The sequence below is a fragment of the Strix uralensis genome, chromosome Z, assembly GCF_047716275.1.
Source record: "Strix uralensis isolate ZFMK-TIS-50842 chromosome Z, bStrUra1, whole genome shotgun sequence".
In the NCBI taxonomy this organism is placed as follows: Eukaryota; Metazoa; Chordata; class Aves; order Strigiformes; family Strigidae; genus Strix; species Strix uralensis.
The window spans coordinates 63,531,370-63,558,566 of record NC_134012.1 but is presented as its reverse complement, the minus strand read 5'-3'; the positions used below and the strand labels follow the sequence as shown (position 1 = coordinate 63,558,566).

At 39.0% G+C, this 27,197-nt stretch overlaps 2 protein-coding genes across 4 annotated transcripts in view; both read right to left on the bottom strand.

The window, feature by feature from the left end:
- Window positions 1-6,960, bottom strand: part of LIX1 (limb and CNS expressed 1) — a 39,756-nt gene extending 32,796 nt beyond the window's left edge. The window contains 2 exon segments of the mRNA XM_074856921.1: window positions 6,784-6,893; window positions 6,928-6,960. Coding sequence (XP_074713022.1) covers window positions 6,784-6,893; window positions 6,928-6,960 — 143 coding nt within the window.
- On the bottom strand, window positions 6,372-26,023 carry RIOK2 (RIO kinase 2). 3 transcript variants are annotated; one of them, XM_074856119.1, is made up of 11 exons: window positions 25,830-26,022; window positions 24,834-24,972; window positions 23,810-23,926; window positions 22,741-22,916; window positions 20,980-21,068; window positions 17,165-17,356; window positions 16,675-16,767; window positions 15,199-15,729; window positions 14,137-14,224; window positions 8,807-8,964; window positions 6,372-7,261 (listed from the first exon to the last, which is right to left on the bottom strand). In XM_074856119.1, the coding sequence occupies exons 1-11, from the start codon at window positions 25,893-25,895 to the stop codon at window positions 7,126-7,128; spliced, it is 1,785 nt and encodes a 594-aa protein (XP_074712220.1). In that variant the 5' UTR covers window positions 25,896-26,022; the 3' UTR covers window positions 6,372-7,125. The 3 variants fall into 3 exon arrangements, with proteins under 3 accessions (XP_074712220.1, XP_074712222.1, XP_074712221.1); XM_074856121.1 differs by having other exon boundaries at window positions 6,372-8,964; window positions 25,830-26,021; XM_074856120.1 differs by lacking the exons at window positions 6,372-7,261; window positions 8,807-8,964 and adding an exon at window positions 8,977-13,176 and having other exon boundaries at window positions 25,830-26,023.
- Window positions 26,024-27,197: the final 1,174 nt, after the last annotated feature.

The following is a 27,197-nucleotide window of genomic DNA, read 5'->3' as shown; positions in this document are numbered from 1 at the left end:
ACTACAGGCCTGTCAGTCTGACCTCAGTGCTGAGGAGGTTATGGAGCAGATCATCTTGATTGTCATCACATGGCAAGTACAGGACAACCAGGTGATCAGGCTCAGTCAGCATGGGTTTATGAAAGGCAGGTCCTGCTTGACTAACCTGGTGTCCTTTTATGACAAGGCTGTAGATGCTGATTACTACCTGAAATTTAGTAACACCTTTCATGCCATTTCCCACAGCATTCTCCTGGAGAAACTGGCTGCATCCTGACTCTCACTTTCCCTAACCTTCTACATGTGGTATTGCTGAAGATGAAAATGAGTACTAACTCCATTTGTAGTGAATATATTTTTCCTAAGACTTTCATATCTTCTAGCACCTTCACACAGGCCATTTCTTAAAAACAAGCACACAAAAAACCCACCAGCAAAAAACCCCCACGCAAAACCAACAGAAATAACAATAAACCCTAGAAGAAACCTTGGCAGTTTAGTTACTATTTCCTAAGATCATAAAGTGCCTGATTCAAAATCTTTGGGATAATAACGTTTTCACTGACTTATGTGTTGTTGGATTAGGAATATACCTGGTTATTTTTTCTGCCTCTCCAATTTCTAAAATGGGATATTATTTAATTCTTGTAGGTTTTTTTATCACTACCTTATCTGTGGATGGACCAGAAATAGCTAAGAGAAAAAATAACCAGTAAAATTAACATATATTTGAAAAAAAAAAAATCTTTCTGTATAGTACATCATCTACTATTGGATCTGGAATTACTTTTTTTATACTTTCTGATACATTTCAGAAAATTTGGGGTAAGGATAGCATAGTACATTACTTATACTGTAAGCGTTTTCAGGTAGATAATCTATTTTGATTGCAGAGTGTTTAACAGAATTGGGTTCAACTTATATTCAGGTGTCCTACAGACTTGCTTGCATATCACATCAGATCAGTCTTAATACTGTAAACCTTTTCTGTAGTCCATTCCACAGTGGCTGCACTCAGACAATTGCACATTAGGTAAAGGGATTTTTTCTATTTCTTCAACCTACAAAACTAATTTACATGCAGAAAATGCAACAGCAATCTACTTCTTAGACAATATTATGAGATATAAAAAAGGTAGTATGTCAAGTGATGTCTTACATTGTCTGAGATCTAACAGAAATACGGAAAGTAAAACAACCCTTTGTACTTCAGCCTTTAATTGGACTCTATGGCATTCATGAGTTCAGCTTCCTTCCTTGCTTGGATATCCACATTCTTCCCCAAAGAACATTAAAAAAAACCAGAACTGAAGTTAGAATACAGCAGTGCATCATAGTATGTATGGAGAAGGGGGATGAATTTAATTTGCACAGGAAAGACAATTTGATTACATCATAAGTAATTACATACGGATACTTTTCACTCCTTTCCTGCTATCAGGACATTTATTTTCTTCTGGCAGTGCACAGGTTAGACTATCTCTGGGGTTACATAGGGGCTGTGTGGTAGAAGGTGTTATCTTCATGACCCCTGCATTATCTGAGGCAGAAGCTACATAATAAGCACAGATCAGGGAAATGCAAAAAAGTAAATGCTGGGCTCTTTGTTCTAGCCTTGGTATCTGTTTTGCTGATCAGGGATATCAATTAAACTCAGACACCAGGGTGAAAAGAGAAGGCGTATTTTACTAGAAATAACTAAATAACAGAATTATACAGAAAACATACAGTAAGAAAAGACAGAATAGTGCACTTAAACAAATAGGAAAATACAGGGTAATGCATCAAATCATTACTACCTGAGAGAGAGAACAGTGATTAAGAAAGATCCATCACCACTTGCATACGTTACCATCATCCAGATCCGCAGTCGCTGGGGAGCCCCGGTTACAGCGAGGATTTGGAGAGCCTGTCCCGGCAAGTGGGAAATCCTACACGGTGCGTCCACCCGTAGGTGAGGCTTCCAAAGTCACTGTGAGTGGGTCCAGCCTTATATGCTAAAAATCAGCAAGCCAGAATAGCTGGCACCTTTGTTTCAAGCGGCAATATCTGGTTTAAATTTCACATTAGGTTCCCCCCAGAGCCTGGCCAGGGCTCAAGGAAGAAACTAAGGGAATTTCTCTGCTTATCAGATCGGATTATGCACAAGGTCTCACATCAGGCCCCGAGGACAGGCACCTGCCTCCGTGACTCTGTTACTCTATTCATATACAAAGGAAGGGAAAGATACATTCATCATAGCTCCATCCTCCATGCATATTTCATTAGGGATTACATACTGAATTAACAGCTTTGGTTCAGGGCCTGTTGCTCAGGCTTCAACACTTCCACCTTTTACATCAGACTAGGTGGTTTGTTATAACTTAGTATAATACCTGTTAGCACAATGGTTATCAGTTATAAAACATACAGGATTCATCTATAGGTCAACTCTGGCTTGGGCCTATTGTCCAAGCCTTAGCACTTCAGTATCCTCCTCCAACCTCCAGGTCTTTGCCCATTTCTCCCAGGGGCTGCCTGCTACAGCCTTTCTGCAAATTAGCTGTCTCAGCCTGATGTTCTCTGTCCCAACAGTTAGTAGGCAGTCTGACATGCCTCCTTCTTGAAACTAACAGCTGGCCTGTGTGCTCTGTGTCATGAATACTGCAGTCTTGCCCTCCATGTTCCTGGGTCAGCAAGTGTGGCCATGCCTGTATGTGAGGGCCACTGCAACTCCAGACATGCTTCACAGCAGCCCAGAGATAGTACTCAAGGTCCAGTTCCTCACAGCACACACACAATTATTAGGGAAATTTCACACCTATAGAATTGTCTCCACTGAGCATGTGCAGACCGAGATTTTCCAAAACCAGAAGCGTGGCTAAGTTTTTCTAGCTAACTTCAGAACTTGCATCCTTTATACAGAAGGCCATTTCTGCTGGTAAACACCAGGTCCTTGTCAAAAATAATGGATTACAGCTTTTTCAGAGAAAAACAGATCCATAATCTGTTAATTCAGACAAAATTTGTTTTTTACCTAGTGCCTCTTGGAAGTTCCAGTATGGAACATAATCAGTTCAAATACACAGGTTTAGCACAGATAGTAAGAACAAGTCTTAACAGGCAAGGCTACTGCCTACTCATGTCTCTGTTTTATGTATCAAAATTTTCTGCTCTTGCCAGCTGCATCCGGGGAGGCAGGAACTTTTCAAATTCCTGTCTGCCTGCTGCTGGGGAAAGCCCTCCATGAAGGCATTTCCAATGGACCATGTCTTTGGGTCAGAGAAAGCAGGAGCCCATTAGTTGCAATGGGAACAAAAATTGAGTGGTAGCAAGCAGACTATTTGCTCTGACATGTTTGTTCTTTCTTAGGAAAATTCATACCAAACTGATTCAGCTCACATTGCAAAACAAAATAGTAGCTGTTAGTACAGCAAAGTGTATGCTGGATGGTTTTTCATTCTTATCTGGTCATTACTAGCAAAGGCTGAAACTATTGTTTGTAAGAGCTGTGGACATGCTCTCTCAGGGAACAATGAGATTATCTTCTTTCCAGACTAATACCTGCTCACATTGTTTAAATGCCATAAAAAAAAAAAAAAAAATCAAGATGTGATGGACATGTCTACCTAAATCTTTTTAGACTTGACTTTTTACTGAAGATAAAAAGAACGTATGTAAATTCTCATCTGACTGTCTAGACAAAGCGCTATGAATGTTTTTCACCAGTCAGAATTAGTGGCATGCACTCAGAGTAATTTCAAGCCTATGTAGGTTAAACCTGTATTAGAATGTCTTTAACATTCTTCTCATACCTCAGAAAATCTAAAGAAAAATAGTACTCCAAGAAATACTTTTGTTTCAGTTTAATCATCTTTTACCTTAGATCTGTGGGTGGTCATAGATGCATTGTCCAAGCAGCTTGTACAGATGCTTTCAATAAAAATCTCATCACTAGATCTTCAAAAACTGGTTACCTGTGATAACTTATGAAAGGGAAAGCCCTTCTTTCTCCAGACTAACTTTGTGCCTTCCCCTCTTCCACCCCCACTCCCCCACCCCAGATAAAATTATTTGGTCCTGTGATGCATGTATATTCACAATTATACAAACTTACCCAGCAGCATAAACCTGCCTGAGGGGTGCCTTGAGACACAGATGTTGAACTCTTTAAGTTTCAGGATAGATCCTTACATGACAGTCATATGACAGTAGCATCTTTCTACGTGAATGTTCCTAGGGGACTACTTGTGCAGTTTCTCACTTTTCAGTGTAACGGTATGGGAATTTAGTGAGTAGAGATGCTTAATGCAGAAGTACACAGGCTTTTCCCCCAGGTCCATTACTAGCCATTTCTTCCTATTTCTTCCATAGCAGGTTAGAAGGAAACCGTTGATTGTATGAGACTGATTTTATTAACTCTAACATAGCTGTTGACGAATGGAGATTAAATAAATGCCTCTGCACTGTGCCTTACGTCCCACAACAGATTACAATGAGATTTAAATGTTAAGGGAGAAAAGCTCCTTAAAGAAAAATCAAATATTATCCCAGCATTTGTCTTCGCATCACATAACTGAGCAAATTAGATCAGAATGACAGCCAGAAGACTCCTAATTTAACAGTTTAAATAGAACTGGATTTGGGGGCACAAAATTAGGACATCCCATTCAGCTCTGGAGTAAATTGTAAAAACTAAGGAATTAAAATACTGTTTTGTTGAACTCATAGAAAAGAATTTTTGGTTTTGTTTGCTAGTGTCTTGGTTTAAGCCCAGATGGCAACAGAGCACCATGCAGCTGCTCACTCACTCCTTTCCGCTTGGGGATGGGGAGAAGAAAATAAAACAAAAACTGGGGGATCAAGGACAGGAAGGGATGACTCACCAGTTATGGTAATGGGCAAAAGACAAACTCAACTGGGAAAGAAAAAAAGAACATCGATTTCAATTGAACACCACTACTACATAATTTACAAATCAAAACAGAGTAGGACAGTGAGAAATACAATCACATCTTAAAAACACCTTCTCCCTACCCCTCCCTTCTTCCTGGACTCAACTTTGCTCTCTATTTCTCCAGTGGTGCAGGGGGGCAGGGGATGGGCACTGCAGTCAGTTCATCACCTGTTGTTTCTGCTGCTCCTTCCTCCTCAGGGGAAGGACTCCTCACACTTTTGCTTGCTCCAGCGTAGGGTCCCATTTTCCACAAACTTTCTCTGCTGTGAGTCCTTCCCATGGGCTGCAGCTCTTCATGAACTGCTCCAGCGTGGGTCCCTGCTGCAGGCTCCAGTCCTCCCAGCAACAGATTGCTCCAGTGCAGGCTTCCCTCAGCATCCCAGCCTTTGGGTGCAGCCACCTGCTCCAGTGTGGGGTCCTCCATGGGCTGCAGGTGGGCATCTGCTCCACCATGGACCTTCACAGGCTCCAAGGGGACAACCTGCTGTCTCACCATGGGCTGCAGGTGAATCTCTGTTCTGGTGCACCTCCTCCCCACCGCCACTTTCAACAGACCTTGGTTCAGTGTTTGCATAGGTATTTCCCTCACAACTCCTGCTCCTCTTGGGTTCCCCTTCTTAAATATGTTATCATAGAGGCACAGTCACCATCGCTAATTGGTTCAGCCTTGGCCAGAGGCTGGTCTGACTTGGAGCCAGGGGAGCTTCTAGAAGCCTCTCACATGAGCCACCAATGTAGTCCCCTCCTCCGCTACCAAAACCCCACCACACACACACCCAACACATTATTCAAGGTGACCCAAACTAGCCAAGGGGATATTCGACACCATGCTGATGTCATGCTCACTATATAACTGGAGGAGCTGGCCAGTGTGCAAGTGGTGAGTGTGACTCTGAAAGGGGCTGAGCATGGGATACAGGGTGGTGAAGAACTGCATTGTGCATCACTTGCTTTATATATTCATTTTACGAGTATTGTTATGATTTCCTTCTCTTTTTGTGCTGTTCTATTAAACTATCCTTATCTCAACCCATGAGGTTTTACCTTTGTTTTTATTTCAATTCTCCTCCCCATCCCATTAGGGAGGTAGGAGTGATTGAGTGGGTGCATGGTGCTTTGTTGCCAGCTGGGCCTAAACCACGACACCATGATATGTGGGTTACATTCAACTCCGTTTGTTTCAAGGGATGCATCAGAGCAGTTTATTATGCAGCACTCACTGAAAAGCACTTCAGAACTAATGTTAAATAAGGGACAGGTACATACAGCTTGTATGATGAGAAAACTATATATACAGAGTAACTAAGTGAATAGTTTTGGCATGTTTTTTTAAAAAAAGTGCATTTATGCTCAAGTCTGATTGATAAAAAATAAAAAAAGCACCACCAACCCCCTCACATTGCATTACTTGTGGGAAAACACTGTATGCTTAAAAAGCTCCATACTACATTGCATCTGTAATGCATAAGCATTAAATTTTATTACTTTGGAGTTTTACAGAAACACTGGCCAAAAAGTAGACAGGACAAACTACCAGAAAAAAAAAAGGAAGTGACATAAAGTTTTCCAAGGCTGTCAAGTAGTGAAAGTTTTTACCACAAGATGAATGTTACTAAGAATGTAATTAAGTATCCTAAGAAAAAGTTCTGAATCAATCTTCTGAAATGCAAGCTTATAAAATAATCAGTGATACTACCTGAGAGATGTGATATGGAGTTAAAGTAGTATTATAATTTGTGATATGCATGCAAATACAAGCTGATTAATTACTTCTGTGTCTTAATATCTTGACTATACGAGACATTTGGATTAAATAAAGCAATTGTATTGCTAGGGAAGTCAGATAGTTATCTTCAGTACTTACTGGTCTAAATACTAGGGCATCATCTTTATGAGGAAGAACTCAGGCAATTACAAGTTGCAAAGACTCCAAGGTTCTGTTAATCTCAGGTCTGCTTTTCCAGAAAGCATCCAGAAACTATCCTCATACCTGAATTAGTTGAATCCTGTACTGAATTTTTGAAGTAATTATTGATGCACTGCATTCCTAAAGAATCTCCCCACGTTTGCCAATCGAGTCTCTAACTCCAAAATCTTTCAAAGGGTTCACCTCCCTGGATTGCTTATCTTTGCTGTATACTTAGCGAATTAGCTGTAAAGGCAAATGGGCAGGCTCATTCCTATTGCTTCCTTCTATTACACACACTCACCTACAGGCTACAGAGAGAAAGTGAAAGAGTTGTTTCATCAGATATTGATGACACCCTGAAGCAAAGATCATTCTGGTTTCTGCCAAATGAACAAGGACTTCCTTGCTCCCCAGGATTCTCAAATTCTAGGGAGAGACTGAAAATATAAGAAAAAAAGATGTAAAGTTGTTCCAAACTCATTAACATGAAAGTAGCATGTGGACTCTTATTTATTGAATTAGCTAAAAAATATGCTTTTCTTTCTCTTTCAGTTGCATAACAGGAACACAACTTTGATATTAATGGCAAGTGGAAAATGAAAAAGAAAGCAAAATTAAACTTGTGATGTATTAGGTTAACCCAATTTGAATCTATTTTCTTGGAACACAGTTTCCATGTACAGTAAGTATATTAAAATGCGAGTGAATTAAGAGTATTCACACATAAAAGAACAGAACCTGTGGGCTGTTCAGGGGTCTGAAGAGGCACTCCAATCAAAAGATGGACACAGATGTGCTGACAAAGCTTGAAGTACAGATGCAAATACACTGCTATTGTATAGGTGTAACATACTTTTTCCTTCAGACAGGAGGCTTGTAGCAGCCATAAGCTACATCAACTAGAGTTACTTTGCTGGTACAGAATACTTTTATATCAGTTCCAGTAAAGTATTCCTAACCCGGAAAAAATCCAGAAGTAAAGATGTGTCCTTTAGTTAGTGTAAAATTTTTCCAAACAAAAGTTAGGTTTTTAGGATTCAGCAGTGGAAAATTGCTGCACAATCTTGTACCTCTATCACTTAAAAGATTTAACACACACTTTTGCATATATTGAGTATGTGTAGTACAATGTTTGTCTGGTCCTTGGTAATTTTCAAATTTTGTTTGATTACAGATCAATGAACACTACTTTATGTGCGCTTATTAAAATAACACATTTTAAACCAATTTTATTGTAACCCACAAATTCCTTCCTGCTGAACACATGAATTTAAGACAGTCAATAACACACTGTCCTAATCTCTGCATTTTCCTAAGTTCATTCTAAATACTTTGTTTCATATGTGGACATTCAAGTGGAGTGAGTACTCTGAAGTTCACTCCATGTGTAAACGTCATTGTGGCCTTTAACAACTTTAGATACTTCAGGAATTCTGCTGCTTTGGAAAAAATATGCTTAATAAAGATATACTAAGCTGTAACTTTGAAGAGTGTTTCCTCCCTCGCTAACTCCAGTCTCAGAAGAGTCTTGTCTGGCAGAGTAAATAAAAATGATAACTTACTGTCATCCGTTAGAATACCTTTAGAAGAGTTAATGGATGTTTTAAAGGACTATTTTGAAAATAAACCAGCAAAGACTTACATCATCCTTTCTTTTCTCATGATGCTGAACCAAATGGACAACCTTTGTATAATTTTGGAACTGATCAGCAAGACAGACTTAAGGTTGCACACCAAAAAGAACCCGTTTACTGTGAGAAGCCCTAAATTAGAAGCCCAAAAGTGCATGCACATCTTAGCCAAGAACAGTAACTCAAAACTTGTTAAGCTGTCACTGAAACCATCTCTTAACAGGTAAGAGCCTACAAACATAAAAAGATTTATATTCCACTATATAAAAGGATTATTGGTTATTAGCATAATTCTTTCAACTGTACACATTATGAGTCTTCTCATGTTCTATGGGAGCTTTAATAAATTACCCCCAAAAACTAGCTGCATCCAAGCTTGACTTAATGTTGTGCATATTTTCTCGGCGTTGTTTGGTATAAATATTTGCCTCTCCTTTTTGCAGCCGTTGCCTCAGAGTGGACTTCTGATGTTTGGTCAGTTGACGTTTTATCTTCTGTTTCACCACTTCCTACAAATAAACAAACAATTTGTATCAGAACTTTCTGAAGATCATTCAGTACTAAGACATGGCACAATAACAGTGCATTTTCAGTACCAACATGAACATGCATGATGCTAACTGGAAGATCTCTGTCCACTGAAAAGATCTACATAACAGTTAACATGAGCAAGCCCAGGTCTGTGCTGTGTTACACTAAGCTGCATGTATAGGGTTGTATTCAGGCCTGTGTTGTGCTGCACAGATCTGTTGGCAGTAGTATAAACTAAGCCAGCTCCTGCTCAGTACTGGCAATTAGGCCTCCTGTGCGGCCCTGCCTTTATCTAAAAGTGCATCAAGAAGTTCTCATGTGAATATCAGTTCAGTTTGACTGTAGCAAATATGAACAGCACTGTTTCCTTGTAAGAAAATCATAAAATAGCTCAACTCACTGAAAAAGAGATATTCTCTGCTATGAACAAGGTTTGCATGGCATGCTGCATTTGTGTTGGAGCTACACCCTCAGGGCTCCCTGCATCTAAAGGGGTGTGGGATTATCTATGTTACTCTTTTCTGATAGTCTTAGCTCTAATAAACAGCATTTTAAATCATACCTTAGAGAGTTTAAGTGTCTTTCTTATAGGGATCATAAAGGACTAGCACCTCTTGGTGCATTCTACAAAAATGTAAAAGCTAATAATATTCTATGGCTGAAGGTTAAATAAATGTCTTTTAAGTTAAAAAAAAAAAAAAAAAAAAAGACCAATAGAACATTTCACGTCCTGCAGTAATCATTTGGTTTGTGCCTATTTTTTTTTTAGCACCCTGTTTTTTCTCTGGCTTACAAAGATCTGAATATGATTCTAATGGAAAACAACAACTTTTTACCACAAGTGTGGCTAAAAAAGACGGGCAGTCAGGAATGATTTACAATTCCTCCTCCAATCTTCCCTGGTTGTGAGGCACTTTTCTATTAAGATTCACAAGGTCAGGACTGTCTCATGCCTCTACAGCAGAAGTACTGAAACAGCAACTGAGACCGTTATTTTCCACAAAACTGCAGAAGTTTTATGAAATTTCACCTGTTATTTACACCTATGTTTTCATTCTGAATTCTGCTCTCCATTATGATGACAATAGTTATCCATAATAAAAATGAAGCTATGATTTAGTAGACTGTGGCTTTAATTTTGCCATTTGGAAAACTACCCCAGCTCAAGCTGCTGCACTGATAGTGAGTGTATACTTAACTTGTCTTGGAAGAAAAAGAGAAATCAAATTATTTTCATCTAATTATTTCACCATGATGGAATCATATCTTCTGGAAATTCCAAAGGATTGTCTTACTTTTATTTTAATTAAGAATTTAAAAGAAATCATATCAAGGAATAAATCTGCCCTTAATAAAAGATCTGATGTCCAAATAACTGGAGAAGAAGAAAAATACCCATCTCATTACATTTCCTTTATACGTACTCCAGTTTTAGTTGCCTTTTGTGCTTCATTGATTGTACTGTCAACTCAACTTCACTGTAGCATACGAAGTAGTAAATTGGTAGGGAGTAAATCAGGAACCAGAAGGCATAATTTTGGCAAGTTATGCTCTTTAAGAATTGCTATGACTAATAAAACTGAAGTAAAAAAATACAAGGTAGTCTGTGAATCCAGTTATTCCATCCTGATATCAGCAGCAATTAGGGAACCACCTGAACAGCAGTTTCCTAAGTTATGCCACAGGCAGGCTGTCAAAATGCGGATAAAAACAGTTGCATGTGATGTGTTCTTCTTTCCTCGGGTACTTAGTAGCACTCAGTATTTAACCATGAGCTCTTTGGAAATAAAACCCTGTAGATTCTTTTTAAAAATATTCCTGAAGAAAAACCGATCAGAACTAATTTACAATAAAGCATCTGTCATTCTGTGGTTTCTATAGGCAGAACCCTGAAAGTCTTCTCTAGTTCTCCCACTCTGGTCCAGGACAGATGATGTTTATACAAAACTTGCTAGAAGAAATTTTGCAAGACGGATACCAGAAGTCTTTGACATGCAATCATTATATAAATTCACTAAATTCTGTTGCTCAATCACAGTACATGGTGGAAAGACTCACTAATCTTTCTACTGTCATAACCTAAATGTAAGCAAATAGTGAGAAATACTTCAGAGTAAATAGATTTATATTATTTACATTTTTGATTCTTCACATTGCTTCCTCTAAATAAACTACATCAGTGCATATAAAGATTTGTACAAGCATAGAAAGATACCTTATTTCATGTGGAATAGCTGATTTTCCAAAATTCATAATATTTTCTCTTTTTGGCATAGTCTCCAAGTTATGACTGTACCTACTGTCATTACTGCCATTGTTTATACATGCCTGTATGAATTTGTTCGTGCAATTAATTTAAAAATATGGTTATGTTTTAATATGTTTTCTCCAACAAACAGAAAGCAAGCTGCATAAACAACAGATAAACGCTAGCAGCAACAGCAGGCATCAGCTCTAAGCAGCCTAGTGGATCTTACTGCAGTGATATTATTTCACATTTTTAGTTTTGTAATTATTTTCTTATGTTACAATAGCTCATTACACATATAATTTCTCTAGCTCTAACACTCAGAAGTTAAAAGATGATTCAGCAATGGGCAGAAATATTTTACTCAGCATAAAAGCATGTAAGTGAAAGCATTATGCAAGGTAAAGTGGTCCAGGATAAAGTCTTTTATGTGGCTGAATCTCGAAAGGGAATGAAAGGGCTCAAACAAATGAATTTCTGACAATTATTAAGACTAAACTGTGATGTATGAAAGCTTTGCTTTGCTTGTTTCAAAGCTTTGCTTGTGTTTTGCTTCATTTGTTTCTCAAGGACTCCTGACTTCTCAACTGTTTCCTTAGGTCTCTTTGTCTGTTTAGGTAAGATTAAAACGCTCATTAGGCTCCCTACGTAAATCACTGATAGCAGACTCAAGGCCTTCAGTGGACACTTGGGCAACTCCTAGAATGAGATAAGGGGGGGCTCGAACAAAGAGACACGGAGACCCTATTATAGGGAAAATGATTCTGCTGATTTAGGAGGGAGACACCTGGACTTCACAGTGCATGCTCTGGAAAGAGGGTCAACTAGTGAACACTGTGAAGACTACTTTGAACACTGTGAAGAAGACTACTTACTTCTTCCCTCAACCACTGAAGACCCTCACCCTATTTTCACTACGCACACTTGGACTATGTAAATGAATTCTGGGAACTCATTATCATAAGACACCCCTTTCTAGGAAATCTAATGAGTATGTATGATTTGTGTGTATGTAAACTGATGTCCCTTGCTAATTCTTGGGAGCCATTATGGTGGAGAATCCCCAGGGCAACTCCAGCACTGCTAATAACACATATAACTGCTTAACAGTTATATTGGATTCTGACTGTTGAGTCAATTTCTTTGTTTCAATCTCTTGAAAGTTTTTCTGCTAAAGTGCTTTTATCTTTCTTTTAGAACAGAAAGTTAGGTATGTACATGACATTTACAAGTTTTCAATGCTTTTTATGCATCTGCCTACAGAATAAACATACATCCTCTAAATACTCAAAAAGGTTTCTATAGCTACAGAATGACCACTGCTACCACCAAGTGGTGTACAGGAGTACAATTTCAATTCATTTCCTCTATAGGACTTCCTAGCACTAATATTGTTTTTTTTAAATTCTGCACACTTAAATTAGCAAACATAAAAAGAAAGGGGGAAAAAAAGAATGGGAAAATAAAAATGGACAAAAAGAAAAAGATTGCATGGAGCAAAAGCTAGGGAATTCCTGGCAGGTCTTCCTGGTTCTTCTTTACTTCATCCCATAGTTTTAACCTAATCCTTTGTCTCCTGTAGGAAGATACAATGCCATTCTGTAGAATAAGAATTGTGATGCAAAGATCAAAGCTGGTTTTTCTTTCCTTGCATGAAGTCCTGTAAAAAATGTCTTAGACAAGATGCAAACGTGTTGTTTCTTAACATTTATTTACACATGTAACTTTATTGATCATTGCTGTATCTTTAAAATACTTATCTTAAAAAAAAAATTCAAACATGAAAGAGTAAAGCAGCTAAATATTCTACAAATATTATAGTCACTGACAAGTACCTTGTGTAAAACAAATCTGCTTCACAGAGTAACACATCACTTAATAGGACAATAGCAAAGCCTTTGTTAGAAAACGTCTGAAGCAGTAGAGTAGCAGACTGAAAAGACTGTAAATGAAGAAGAACAAGTCTAACTAAAAAAAAAAAAAAAAAATTCTTGCCAGCACTAGAGATTTCAGATACAGTATTTCTAGGACTAAAGCTCTAATTAAGCAATAGAAATGCTCTGAAAAGACACAAATTGAAAAAGTACATTACTTACTTGTAAGTAAGTACCTGTTGTGGAAGAACTGAAACTACACTAACATGTTCCCCAAACTAGATTTTTCAGATCTTCTGCTCCTAACTGCAAATGAAAATGAGACTGAACATAGGTACCCATATTTACAATGGCAAGTATGTAGTCTGACCTAATTAAAAAAATACCTCATAGATCAGCTGTCAGCTAAAAGAAGTTTCTTCCTGTCTTGTACAAGAATACTTTATAACTAATAAAGAACATTGGACTTTCTTCAAAACAAATATGCAAATGTGACAGAGTAGCCATGCTGACTAGTGTATAGTCTGGGGTTGAAGAAAAAGACATTAAATTCTGCTGTAAATCACTACTGAAGTGAGTTCATATTAAATGTTTCAGAAGAGAGTGTGAAGAAATCTCTAAGACGACAGGTGAAAAAGGACAAATTAAATCCTGACTCAAGCATCCACTTTTAAAATAAAAAAATACTAATTGTGGCTAGCAACAGAAATTAATGAACTGATTATATGTTAGTGCATCAACATATGTTAGCCTGTTATTGGCTAAATGAGAGTTGTTAATGCTGATGTACAACTTTGGTGAAAGAGCAAAGATAAAGTAAAGTGCTGGAAATAATTCCCTGTAAACAATTACAGAAGTATCATTTCTATTTTTCTGTGGGCATGGAAATGCAAACCAGAGAGGTACACAGGAACAGTCTTTTCAAAGATAATTAATGCTCAAGAACATTTTTACAAATAGGTACTAACAGCTATGTGCAATTTAATATGGTCTGAAAGTAACCTAGATAATAAGACAATAATATTTACCGCTGGAATGGTTGAACAGCTCCCAACACTTTGGACTGATGTCATACTTGTTTTGTGCTCAGCAATATGAACAATACTCTCTTCATTTCTAAAATACATAAATCAATGTTTTACTTCACTAGTAAAATAAACATCCTTTGCCTTTATAAGCACCATCTTTTAGTCTTAACTTTGAGATATAATCTGAACACTCCGAACAGAACATGCAAGTACTACAAAACATTTCTATTTTAAATATTAACACTGGTTGTTCAAACCAGGCATGTTACAAAAGGATGAATTTGTTGCACAATAGCCAAATGTACACCAAACACATGAAAAAAAGCTTCAGAACACTAAAAAAAAAAAAAATCAGATTCTGCATAATGTTTTGACAAGTCATTTCACTAGAAAGCAAAAGCAGATGACAGGGAGTATAAGCTTGGTATATGCATCCAGGTAAATGGTAGGCTGGCTAACTCAAGGGTTAGAATTTCATGTACAAGGGGCTGGCCTGAAGGTAAGCACGAATATCTAAGTATGTCAGGAAAGGAATTAAAAGCTATAACAGCATACAGTACAATATATTTCAATAATACATTCTAAGGAGCTTGCTCTTGCTAACTTCAGCTGACTGAGCAGCAGAGTAATTTAGCTCTGAGAGCATTCAAATTAAAATTTACTCATAAAAGTTATTTAGAAGCAGTATTTTAATATCAAGAACTCTTTCACTACCTGTATTAACTGAAATAATATAAGAGGGAAAAAAAATCTACCACAAAAAATAGGTTTGTCTATGAATTAAATCCAAGTTCTCTCATTAGATAGTACTACACAGCTGGACAACTGATCTGTCACACATTACATATGAAGCATTATATATGTAGTACCAGTCAACAGGTTACTATCATGAGACCAACAGGAAAGATATTCACTGCAATATTTTAAAAATAAATTGAATTTTCAGTCTTCAATTTAAACAAGGGTAGCTGAAGAGCAGTCATTTTGAGCTATTTAAAAGATTTATATTTACTGGGGGGAGGGGAGGAACCACACACCTAGATAATAAATACGAATCTTTACCTGTAATGCCGGAATTTCTCATCTAAAGTTGAAAAGTCAACCAGATCAGGGCATTTGTCTTCATTCTCCTTATCATTATGGCACCCTCCTTGACCCGTCTGATTTTTAACTTCAGTGGCATTTTCAGTTATGCTTTTGCCCTTAAAAAAAACAATCGCAGAACTCTCTGCATCTTCACTGGACTTCCAAAGCATAGCTTTCCCTTCAACTTCTTCTAAGGCTGAACTCAACTTTAACATATCCAGTGAGTTTCCACTACTTTCAGTTGTATCAGCCTCTTCATCACTGCACATAAAGTTGTTAGAGGTTCTGCTTTCAGAGCTATCACCCACTTCATACATGAAGTCTGTGTTGTTTTCTTCATCTTTGTTGAAGAACTTGAGCTTATTCTCAGCATCTTCTACAAATTCTGATAACTCTGTTTTATTATCATCCTCATCAGAATCTGGTGGGTAAAGCAGTTCACCATCTTCCTGCATTTCCTTTGTACAGCCGCTGGCAGCAACCTCTCTATCAAGAGAACACTCTCTCCTGTGAAAGAAGTATGTTTTCTTGTAATACGCTAAATCATCAAGATACCAATGTGCTACATTTTGGAGTAAAAATATTAAATCAAGCTAGACTATATTTACCCATAGTATTAACAAAGAGGATACACTCTACTGAAACACACAGAACAACACATGACAGTGCTGAGCTTTAAGTAAAGTATTAACAGAATGTGACCTGAGAAAAGCAAACTTCTAGAGAAGATAATTCCATCTCCATAACCAGCATTTATTTGTTTATTTATAGGAAATTATTTTATTTTAGCAGAAATGTAATTTGTCTTTAAGTTCAAATTACATTTAAGCAAACAGAAGAATAAAGGGTATACTGACACACAGAGACTGATTCAAGTGTGGTACCCCTTTGGAAAAGCACTCAGAATGAAATAAAACCCTTTAATTGCAATAGCTTCAATCTTAAAATAAGTGAAAAATTACTTTTCAAAAGGGACAACAGACATTAGGAAGAAAACTCTGAACATAATAACGTTTGAAGAGGCAGTCACCATAGTTACTAGCATTTAAAAAATAAATTTAAAATTGAAACCCAAATTAATCCTCAATATACTAAAACTGTCAAAATAGGCTTTGAGAAGTGGAAGAAACTGATTCTGCATCACTGTTAACATTTCCTAGATATTTACCATTTGGATCAAGCTTTTCAGATATCTTTCTTAGCTGCAAGAGGAAAGACAAAGGAGGCAGCAGTGGATTCTAAAGCACACTTTAGCTTTTGGAAACCACTTACAGTAACTTTGGTTGAAGAAAACACAATAGGAATGACAAAAATATAATTTAGAATTGGGTAGTTGGGCCTATTTTTTTTTTTATTTTGCCTACAGGCATCTCTCACAGGCACTCATTTTGCTCACAAAACCAACATAAATATCACAAACAGGAGAACTCAAATTCATCTCCCAGTTTCTACCTGATGTCTTTGAATGCTGGGAAGAGCTCACTCTCATAGTTGAAGCGTTTCTTAAAAAACTCTTTAATGCAGTTAACATCTCTGTCAAAATACCTGAAAAAAAATACAAATTGTACAAAGACAAAATCAAGGTAATGAAGTCTACCACAACGGCCTGTATTTCTTGTCTTTTACTGATTTTATTTGAAAAGTACTTCTATTAGTGATCCCAAGACAAGAGGCTAGGGAGGGCTAGGGAGACAAACTGCATGCAGTTTATTTCATTAACTGGAATGACTCAGTTCAGTATTTCTTAACTGAACATCATCATTCTCTCTGAGAAGCAATTATTTACATATTTATCCTAAAGAGACATTTCTATTCATTCATAAATTAAACTATGTTTGGAATGTTTTTTGTAGGGCACAACAATGGTAGCAAAAGAATCGGTACAGGCTTATGGAAACAAGTCACCAGCACTTACCAGATTTACTTTGAAATTTGAACCTACCATTCAGCATTGGCATGTGATGTTGATATCATCTGAGGGAAATCAATCACAGTGACATGGTCATCATTATCCAGTATGAGATTAAATTCATTGAAATCTCCGTGAATCAAACCATGATTTGCAAGTTTTACAATCAGATCCATTAATTCACTGTAGAGAGAGGCAGGATCTTCCATTTGGTGCACCTGGCACCTGAAAGTTAAACAATATAAAATATTCTGAACCTTGAAAGACTTAATTTAAAAATATAGACAAAGAATATGAAACACATCTGACAGAATGTCAGGGTAATTCAAGTTAAAAGGGCCTTCAGGTCTCATATCCAATACCCCCCTCAAATCGGAATCAACTCTGAGATCAGACCAGACTGCTCAGGGCTTTGTCTAGTTGGGACCTGAAAAATTCCAAGGATGAAGAGAGACTGCAAACTCCCCAAGCACCCTGTGCTGCTACCTCACTGTCCTCAATGGGAGAAAACGTCTCCTTATATCCAGGCTAAATCTCATTTCAGCTTATGCTCACTGTCTCCCATCAGGCACCATTGTCATAATGCATTATTTAAATAATGGATTAATAATTTTTATGTCTCTCCTGTTTTAAGTAATCTAGTAGGAACTAGGTCTTCCTGTATTCAAATTCAAATGCCCCATGACATATTTTCTAGACCAGTTTAGGGAAAAAAGAAAAGAAAAAAATGCTTAAAGCATTCCTGAACATATACCTGAGAAAGCTAAGTACCTTAAGTGACAAAATACCAATCATCTGGTCTTTAGAAACAAACCAAGGGAAAAGGCAGTTATCTTATTGTACCATAAACTGACAAGAAATGGTCAGCATTTACAGCTATCGTGTTAAATATTTTGGTCCAAATGCAGTATTATAGTATTATGAGAATGGATCATTTGTACAATAAAGAAGAACCAATGGAGGTCTAGCAGTTCTGTAACAGGCTCCTGTTGAACACTTTCATATTTGTACCAAAATTAATCAGTGATGCTTCTCATAGCCACAGGTCTGCATCATAAAATGTCCCACTTGATCTCTGAATCTGGAAGTCATGTTAACTGGTATCTTCTGAGACAGGAATCTTAGGTTCCAGTGACCAGGGGGAAGGGTTGTAGAAAGGAAGATGAGTTCAGGGAAAACTTAAACAAACTGCACATACATAAGTCCATGGACCCTGATGGGATGTACCCCTGAGCGCTGAGGAATTTGGCAGGTGTCACCGCAAGGCCACTCTTGATAACTGTTGATCAATCATGGTGACTGAAAGAAGTACCTGGAGACTGGAGAAAGGCAAACATCACTCCCATCTTCAAGGAGGACAAGAAGAAGGACCCAGGGAACTATAGGCTGGTCAGCCTCACCTTGAGCCCTGGGAAGGTGATGGAGCTGCTAGTCCTGGAAACCACTGTCATGAACATTAAGGACAAGAAAGTCATCCAGAGCAGTCAACTTCACCAAGGGAAAGTCATGCTTGACCAACCTGGTAAACTTCTGTGATGAAGTGACTTGCTTGCCAGATGCGGGGACAGCAGCGAATATTATCTGCCTGAACTTCAGTAAGGCTTTGACACTGTCTCCCATTAGACTCTCACAAAAAAGCTGTTGATGTATTGTCTGGATGTGCAGGCAGTGAGGTGGATCGAAAACTGCCTGAACAGCTGGGCACAAAGTCTAGTTGGAGGCCAGTGACCAGCAGTGTACCTCAGCAGTCAAAAGTGGTTCCAATCCTGTTTAACATCTTCATTAATGAGCTGGATGATGGGGCAGAGTTTGCAGACAACACCAAACTGGGAGTGCCTGATACATCAGAGGGTCATGGTGCAATCCAGAGGGACCTCAACAGCCTGGAGAAATGAGTCAGCATGAACCTCATGAAGTTCAACGAGTGCTGCAAAGTCCTGAATATGGGGAGGAACAATCTCATGCACCAGTACACACTGGGTGTCACTCAGCTGGAAAGCAGTCTGTCAGAAAAGGACCTGGGGGTCCTCGTAGACACCAGGTTGAATATAAGCCAGCAATGTGCCCTTTCTGCAAAGGTGGTTAATGGTATTCTCAGCTGCAGGAGACAAAGCACTGCCAGTACACTGAGTGAAGTGACATGCAACACTGCTGAGTGCACACCTGGAATACTGTGTCCAGTTCTGGCCCGTCCAGTATAAGAGAGACATGGACATACTGGATAGGGTGCAGCAAACGGCTATAAAGATAATGAAGAGGCTGGAGCATCTCTCCTATGTGAAAAGGCTAAAAGCTGGGGCTGTTCAGCCTCAAGAAGAGAATGCTCAGGGGGATCTCATCGATGTGTATAAATACCTGAAGGGAAAGTGCAAAGAGGACAGAGTCGGGCTTATTTCAGTGATGCCCAGTGACAAGACAAGAGCCAATGGGCACAAACTGAAACACAAGAAGGGTCTGTCTGAACACTGCAAACACCTTCTCCACTGTAAGGGTGACCAAGCACTGGCACAGGTTGCCCAAAGAAGTTGTAGAGTCTGCCTCATTAAAGATATTCAAAAATCATCTAGACACAGTCCTGGACAACCATCTCTGGGTGGCCTTGCTCAAGCAGGAAGGTTGGATCAGATGACCTCTGAAGATTCCTTCCAACTTCAACCATTCTTTGAGATGTGAAATAAAGTAGGTAGGCTAGGAAGAACTAAGTCCAATTTGGCAGAAACTATGGATAACCCTGTACTTGTCAAAAAGAGCACAACAATTTTTTACCATAAGTCACCAACTCCACACCAGTTTTTCAACTCAGGCAATGGACAATAGAAGAACTGGCAACAGGTTCCAGGTGGCCCTCTAGCAGGGTGTTTGGACCAAATGACTGTCAGAGGTCCCTTCCAACCTCAACTATTTGATTCTTTGATCTCTGCATATTTGAAATAATTCTACTACTTATCTCCTTCAGGTTAGAATCACAGAAAAGAGAGCATGTAAACTTCCACTGCAGATGTCCATATGGAACTTGAAGTATTCCACGTACATGATGGATGTTGAATTATTTAACAAATGAAGGTGGGGAGACAGAATATAATGAATTCTCTTCTATGTTACTCTTCAATTGTTATACTTTGGGATTAATTCCCTTTTGATTAAACTGCACACTTTAGATCTTGATTACAACAGCACAGACTGGTTTGTTCTAGAACTAGACACTTTATATTTCTGAATAAGCACCTAGGTTATTCTATATTATATGGAGTATATAGACCTTTTGCATTCTGCTCTGCAAACAAAACAAACCACCCCTTCACGTACAAACCTCGATGATATTTAATGCTTCTAGATGTTGAACTCAAGCAAAGCAATCCTCCTTGAAGAAGCAAAACCAGATTATACATGGTATTCTATGTAAACAGAGCTGAAGTTCTGAAACAGTGAGTTATAATCTTACCTGAATTACCACAGCAAGAATCATGAACTGGAGCTCAGAACAAGAAGGATATTAGATTCAATATTGTATATATCCAATAACATACAGAATATGTGATTTCTCTGTAGAAAACAGTTGCAGTACTAACATGTGTCATACTGCTCTTTTGATGTATTCCTTACTTAAAATATTAGTCTATTTCACCAGTTTCTTTGGACTAAGAGAAAAACAGTTTCTCTGAATAAAGAGATAGAAGCAAGACTATAATTAAGTATAATGCTAGTGAATGTGGGCTAGAAAGCATTATTCAGCATGGGGAAGTCAGAATTCACTCACATGACAAGGAAAAACCCTAACCCTGTTACCTTATTGAACCTAACATTGCTAAGGTTTCTGTAACACAGAAAAGTCAAGCGTCAGTACTTACAAAGGATAGCCATCGATAAGTTCCATAACAACTGCATGCCTGTTGTAGTCTACAGGTTTTGGAACAGGAAAGTTTTGGTCATGCAGAGCCTTGAAAAAGACAACACATTGAAAAATTAAAATTAATTTTTAATTTAATAAATATTTTAATATTTTTAATAATTTAATAAATAGTTAAGAAAACATTACATATATTGACAAACTCCCATCTAAGATAAGCAATAAATATTACTGTAGAAGCAGCACACATTACTCAAATGCTAACTGGAAATACCGAATCACATGCTTAAGAAGGAAGACAGCATTAGCAGCCATTTGAACCTTCACTGCAAAGACAAATAAAACTTAGACACTATGTGCATTGCTATATTGTCTACAGTTTAATTATCTTACATCTGGAATAAAAACGCAACAGAACGGAAAAAGTGACAGAATCATATCTGGTCTGTTAGCCCAAGTAATCAATAGCAGGTAACTGGGAATAGGGTTTCAGGCACTAGAAAAAACTACTAAGTTGCTGCCAATAAAGTCCTGCCTGACTAGTTAATCTATACTCAGTTGCTGTAAGACAGAAGTTCCATTTTTAAATATTAATAGCCAGTATTACACCACGTGAAAGATTAACCAAAGGTAGGTCATATTTTGAAGCTCTCTTGTTTGCCTTTTCTAAAGCAAATTTAGTTATTCACTTGATCCACTCAACTTTTTTATGGGTTCATTCTCTTTTTACTCACTTTCTTATTACCAGTGAATTTTTCCAAGATAGAGTTCTAAGTTAAAGCAACATAAATACAGTTTTTGTTACTTAAATATTACACTATTACCACTTCTCAGCACACAATTAATTCTCCCCCAACTCTCTTTTCAGGGAAAGTGACCCCCACGATTATATTCCTACAAGTTCTGACCACATAACACTTTATCAATTGGACCAGCTGCACCAATACAGAGGTTCTAAATGATGGTAATAGTTCTTTCTCTCTCTGTGGAGGCCACTGGTAGAACTTACCAAGATTTTTTTAAGAGAAACAAGAAAATAGTATTTAATATATATAGTACTGTTGAACAGCACAAAAGGAGAAGGGAAAAGTAGCTTTTTTATAAATAACTAGTTTTCCACTATCAACTTTCAATCACTATGAAACATCTGCATTTTTTTAAAACGAGTTGAAAAGTCTGGAACTCTGAGAGCAGCAAGATATGCTTGGAAATGAAACCTTTACCCACCATATAGAACAAAGTGTGCCTTTTCAGATCAGAACACCAGTCTGCCTGGACTGAAAGATTTCCCTTAACAGCACAACTGAAAACATGGTAAATTAAAAAGTAATAAATGAATTTTAAAAAAATGACAGCTGAACAAACACAAATACAGAATTATTCTGACAAGTAACTGTAAATTTCCTTAATTTTTAAGGTGTTTTTGCAAGTTTGTGCAATAAATTTTAAAGGAAAACCAGCAGAACTGGTGAATACATAAATTATCTATCCATAAATAACAACATTAATTTGAAATTCTCTCGTAACACCTCCTTCTTTTCTGCATGACTTCCATGGCAAAGCTTCATTTTGTCACTGGAAAGAGTACAAAACATATAGCATTGGAATTCTCTGAAACATATACTTTTAAGTGCACTGGGGGGGTAGGGAAACTGTAAATCCTACCAGTACTGCAAATACAAACTGATCAAAAGACAGTCTGAAAAGTACCTTCCAGTCTATTAAACCATTGCTGATACTGGGTGGGTGAATGGCCACCTACCTTCATATAGGCAAACTCCTTCATTGCTGCTAGATGGGATAAATACAGCCATGACATTTTATGCCTATGCTTGTGGTAGTCACGTTTATTTTTCAGACTGCGAAAGGAAGTTCTTCCAAGTCTATGTAATTTCAATGCAAACTGTTGCTCCTCTTCATTTGCAACAATATAAATATCTAGAAGACACATAATGGCATAGATCCAAGAAATAAATGATATCTAACAAGCTAATATCTGATGAAAAAGTGCAGTGATAAGTTTGTTACTTCACTTCTCACCAATGCTATTTCTGTAACAGCAAGTTCTCCTACAGTTAGTAATAACAGCTAAATTTACATAGTGTACATTAGAGATTTGAACAAGAAGAAATTATTGTTAAAGAGATCGTGATACTCCTTTAGAAGAAATACTGGTGTGATCTGAAACACCTTTCAGAGTTGAAGATCTTAAGGTTCCTATATTCAGGTTAACATCCCCAGGCTATCTGCCCAACAAAGAACAAATATAATACATCCTTGAGAAAAATCTAGGGCAGATACTGGTGTTCTTAATCACACTCTAGAAGAGCCTTCTTCTTAACATTTATTTCATTTCTACCACTTGTCCCCAGTAATCCCCTTCTCATTCTTCAATTACACAAATTACATGCTGTGTCAAATTACTATCTACATGAACGTAAGAGAAACCAAGATAGTACTCCAATAGTTTTGATCCTGTTTTCCTTTACTGACTTGTTTTTAAGTGAGATAAAAAGATTACCTTTTCACTAAAATGCTTCAAAACTGTTCACAAAGCATTAGACAAACAGCAACTGTCTGCAAAGTACCATTTTAAGCAACAACCTGAGTCAGACAAAACGGTCTAAATAGACTAACACTCTTGTGAAGAAATATTCAAATGCAGCCAGAAGCCTCACATAGCATTTCAACGAGTGACCCATAAATCTTGGTGTCTGACAGACTGACTGATGTGACTATCCAGGCGAAAACTTACCTAGTTTCTAGCAAAACATCTGCAATGTTACAGCTATGTTTGCTTAAAAAATTAAAGATGTGTTTTTTTTAATTACCTGATTCTTTGCCAACACCCATCTGGTTTCCAACAGAATTTATGATTTGTCGGGAAGACAGAGTTTTCAAAGCAAGATAATCATATCCTGCATTAGTTAACCGATAACCCTGGACAGCTAGGTAAGAATAAAATACAAAACATATCATTCCTCATTATGTATACATTACATTTAAAATAAGTTTCAATTTAGTATTGTTTCAGCTTACAGAACACAACAACCAAGTACCATGTCACCCATTGGCTAATATCAGCCCAATTCAACAGAATGGTAAAGATGTTTAAACTCCTACAAGTTTTAGGAAAATTGACAACTGGACAAAAGACAGATATATCTGCCTCTATATAGAGGCAATGGCCATTCTTTACATAAGCTGGGAAAAATCCAAGGAGCATTTTGGAAGATAAACATATAGGAAACATAGCAAGCTCTGGGATTGTTGTGATGATCTAGAGTAACAGCTAATCTCTGAAGAACTGGGACAAAAAGGATAGGAATTTCCTGTAGACTCCTACAGTATGTTTGCAAAACCAGATGTAACTAAAAGGCTGAAGGAAATGGGGAAAGACCTGCACAACTGCATGTCACACAACAGGGAATAAAAACGACTTTAGTAGCCATTTCTGAGGGGCTATGTAATGTACAAGGCTTATGAAGTCTGCTCCAGTTTGTGTATTATAAGACTGTAACTCATTTGGGTTGATTCCTGTATAAATTTGAATATTGCCTTAACTGATGATTCCTTTATTATTCATTACTTTTGTGACTTAGCAAAAAAGGAAGTTAACCGTTCATCTCTTTCCTGCCCGTTGTCCTTATAAGCATGAGCAGCTCAGTAGACAGCTACATTTGGTGCTGCAAAAATCCATATTCCCAGGGTAGGTGCAAGAGAAGGTAAGACTAGCAAGGTAAGACTGCTCTGGATGCTCACATGTGTCAAGATGTGGTACTTCTGCAAGTACCACTGTAAGGCATTGCCTCACAGAATGAAAGAGGGAGCCCAACACATAAAGTTCAAACTTACTTTTGGTTCGTTCATAAGCTAAAAGTTTGTGTTTCACCAACTCTCTCAAGATTTTATTACAGCCACCGTGTTTAAGGCTGGCAATGGAAGCAATTAAGCCAGCCGGAACTATTTCATGGTTCTTCATGCCCATTTCCACCTAAAAGAGTAAATAAGAAAAAATTTATTAGCCTCTGTGTTCAACAATGAAATATCAGATCCTACTTGAGACTAAGACTAAAATTACTTCTCATGGATGTTTTTTTTTTTTTTTTAATGACTTAACCACCTTTTAATATGCAATCACTGCACCCTGATATCCTTTGTACAATTCAGCCTTGAGACTTCTACAGTACTGGCCAGAGAATGAATGGCTGATTAGATTTCAGCCTCAGGAGCAGACAAAGGAGCTGTTCTACATTTCTGAAATGAGACTCTTTTCTCATACTTTCACAGCCATAGCTCAGTCTGCCTTTCTACTAGTACTCTGGCCGTCAGCACAGTCACACAGGCCAACTGATGCGGTTGTGTGGTTCTTATCACACAACTAGCCAAGACTGCATGCAGCACACTGTTAAACCTTTGCTCATTCGTCGTTAGCCACCGCAAAAGCAATCACCACGTGTGTAGAAACTGGTGACGGTACCTTACTGGCGAGCCACCACCTGGGCAGCCCCAGCAACCTCCCTGCTGTTAAGGGTCCCTCCGAGGCGGCCGGCTGAAGGAAAGAATGGCACGATCTGGGCCCTCCCCACCGGGAAACACCCATATCAGACCCTAGGAGAGGCAGCGAGAACAGAAGCTAGTCCCATTCCCCTACAGCCCTTCTTCCGTTGCTGTTTGCGACACAACCAATCCGGTCTCCTATCCATGTACGGAACCTGCCCGATCCCGCTTAGCTAACCGTCCACGCGGGACTCCATGAGCAAGGCTGGGCTGGGCTAGGCTAGGCTATGCAGGCCTCCTCTCCTGCCCCCACTCGCTTGTCACCCCAGCCAGGCCTCCCCACCGGCTCACCGCTGTCAGGACCCTGAAATGCTCCCTGGAGAGGTACCGAAGCATCACCACGTTCAGCTTCCCCATAACCGCTGCGGCCGGTACACGCTGGCAGCGCGAAGAGCCTGATTAGTCCAGAGAGCAGGTCTAGCTAGACCTCTCTGACCGTGCGGAAACGCGCCAGAAAGACGGCACCGCTCCGACGCATGCGCAGAACACTCGACACTGTCGCAGCAAGCTCCTCCCGGGCCGAGGTTGCTGCATGTTTGGGTCCTGGCAGCTGCGTACTGTACATGCTGAACGAAGTCGGGGGGCGGGGGGGGGACGGGTTAGAGGCGGTGGAGGGCAAGTGTGTCTCGCCGATGGGCAGTGACATGTGGCCCCTTTTGTGAATTCTTTCATTTAATTACACATGATAGTACGGCTGAAAGAAGTATAAATACTGATGGCACCCCCCCCCCCCCCCAACCTATTCACTGGGGAAACGGGGATGGTTCCTTCACCTACCCCTATGAGGAAGAGGCAGTACTCTGAGCTACGTTTATTAACTGGGAAAGGAAATGCTTTTACTACTTTGTAGGTTGTAATAAAACATATATGGTATTTGTTGTTCAAATCTCAAAGGGAAAAAGAAGTTGTAGTCAGGACATCCACCTCCACCCCCCCAACTCCCTGGGGCACCGTTGCCTTCGGGGTGGGGGCAGCTGAACTCCTGCTGCTGGCTCCAGCTGGGGAGGGCTTGTTCCCGGGGCGCCATCAGCCCGACCTGAGCAGCGTGCCCAAGCCGAGCCCTGGAGCAGTGCCGCGGAGCCTGGCCCAGCATGAGGGGGGGGGGGCAGAGCTGCCCCCTCCCCAGCCATGAGGGCCCGTCCCGAGCACCCAGCTGCCCCAGGGGGGTTGGGGCTGGGGCAGGGGGCACGGAGCGGCCCCAAATTAGCGTTTAGGTTTCTGCTCAGAGACAGGTGGCAGTAAACTGTCTCGAGGGGGCTCTGTGCCGAGCCCCCCCCCCCTTCTAACCCGCTCATACTTGTAACCACGTTCTGTTAATACCAAATTGCGTTGTACCTAAACTATGTTGTGGCCGAAAAGTTTTGTAACTCTCTTATGTAAATAAGAAATAAGATATATGTATATAGTTTCTATTGTTAAAATCAGTTGTTAGAAGGGAGCTAAAATGGCCCCCATCTTCAAGCCACTACAAAAACACCTGTGCTGAGTCATCCCCCCTTCTGTGACGGAAACCTGAGACAAGCCCGCGAAAACCTGAGAAAAGCCCGGGAAAACTTGTTTACAACTTTGCAGACCCCTCAGGGTACGCCCATCATGAATATGGATGAAGCCTGCACTATAAAGGGACTCGGTTCTGCCGGGTCAGGTGTGTGTCCTGGT

Coding starts and splice junctions, on each gene's coding strand:
- RIOK2 (XM_074856119.1), bottom strand. CDS start 25,895: ATGGGGAAGCTGAACGTGGTGATGCTTCGGTACCTCTCCAGGGAGCAT. Junction 24,973..25,829: donor ATTTCAGGGTCCTGACAGCG/GTGAGCCGGTGG, acceptor TTACTCTTTTAG/GTGGAAATGGGCATGAAGAA. Junction 23,927..24,833: donor AGCTTATGAACGAACCAAAA/GTAAGTTTGAAC, acceptor ATTCTTACCTAG/CTGTCCAGGGTTATCGGTTA.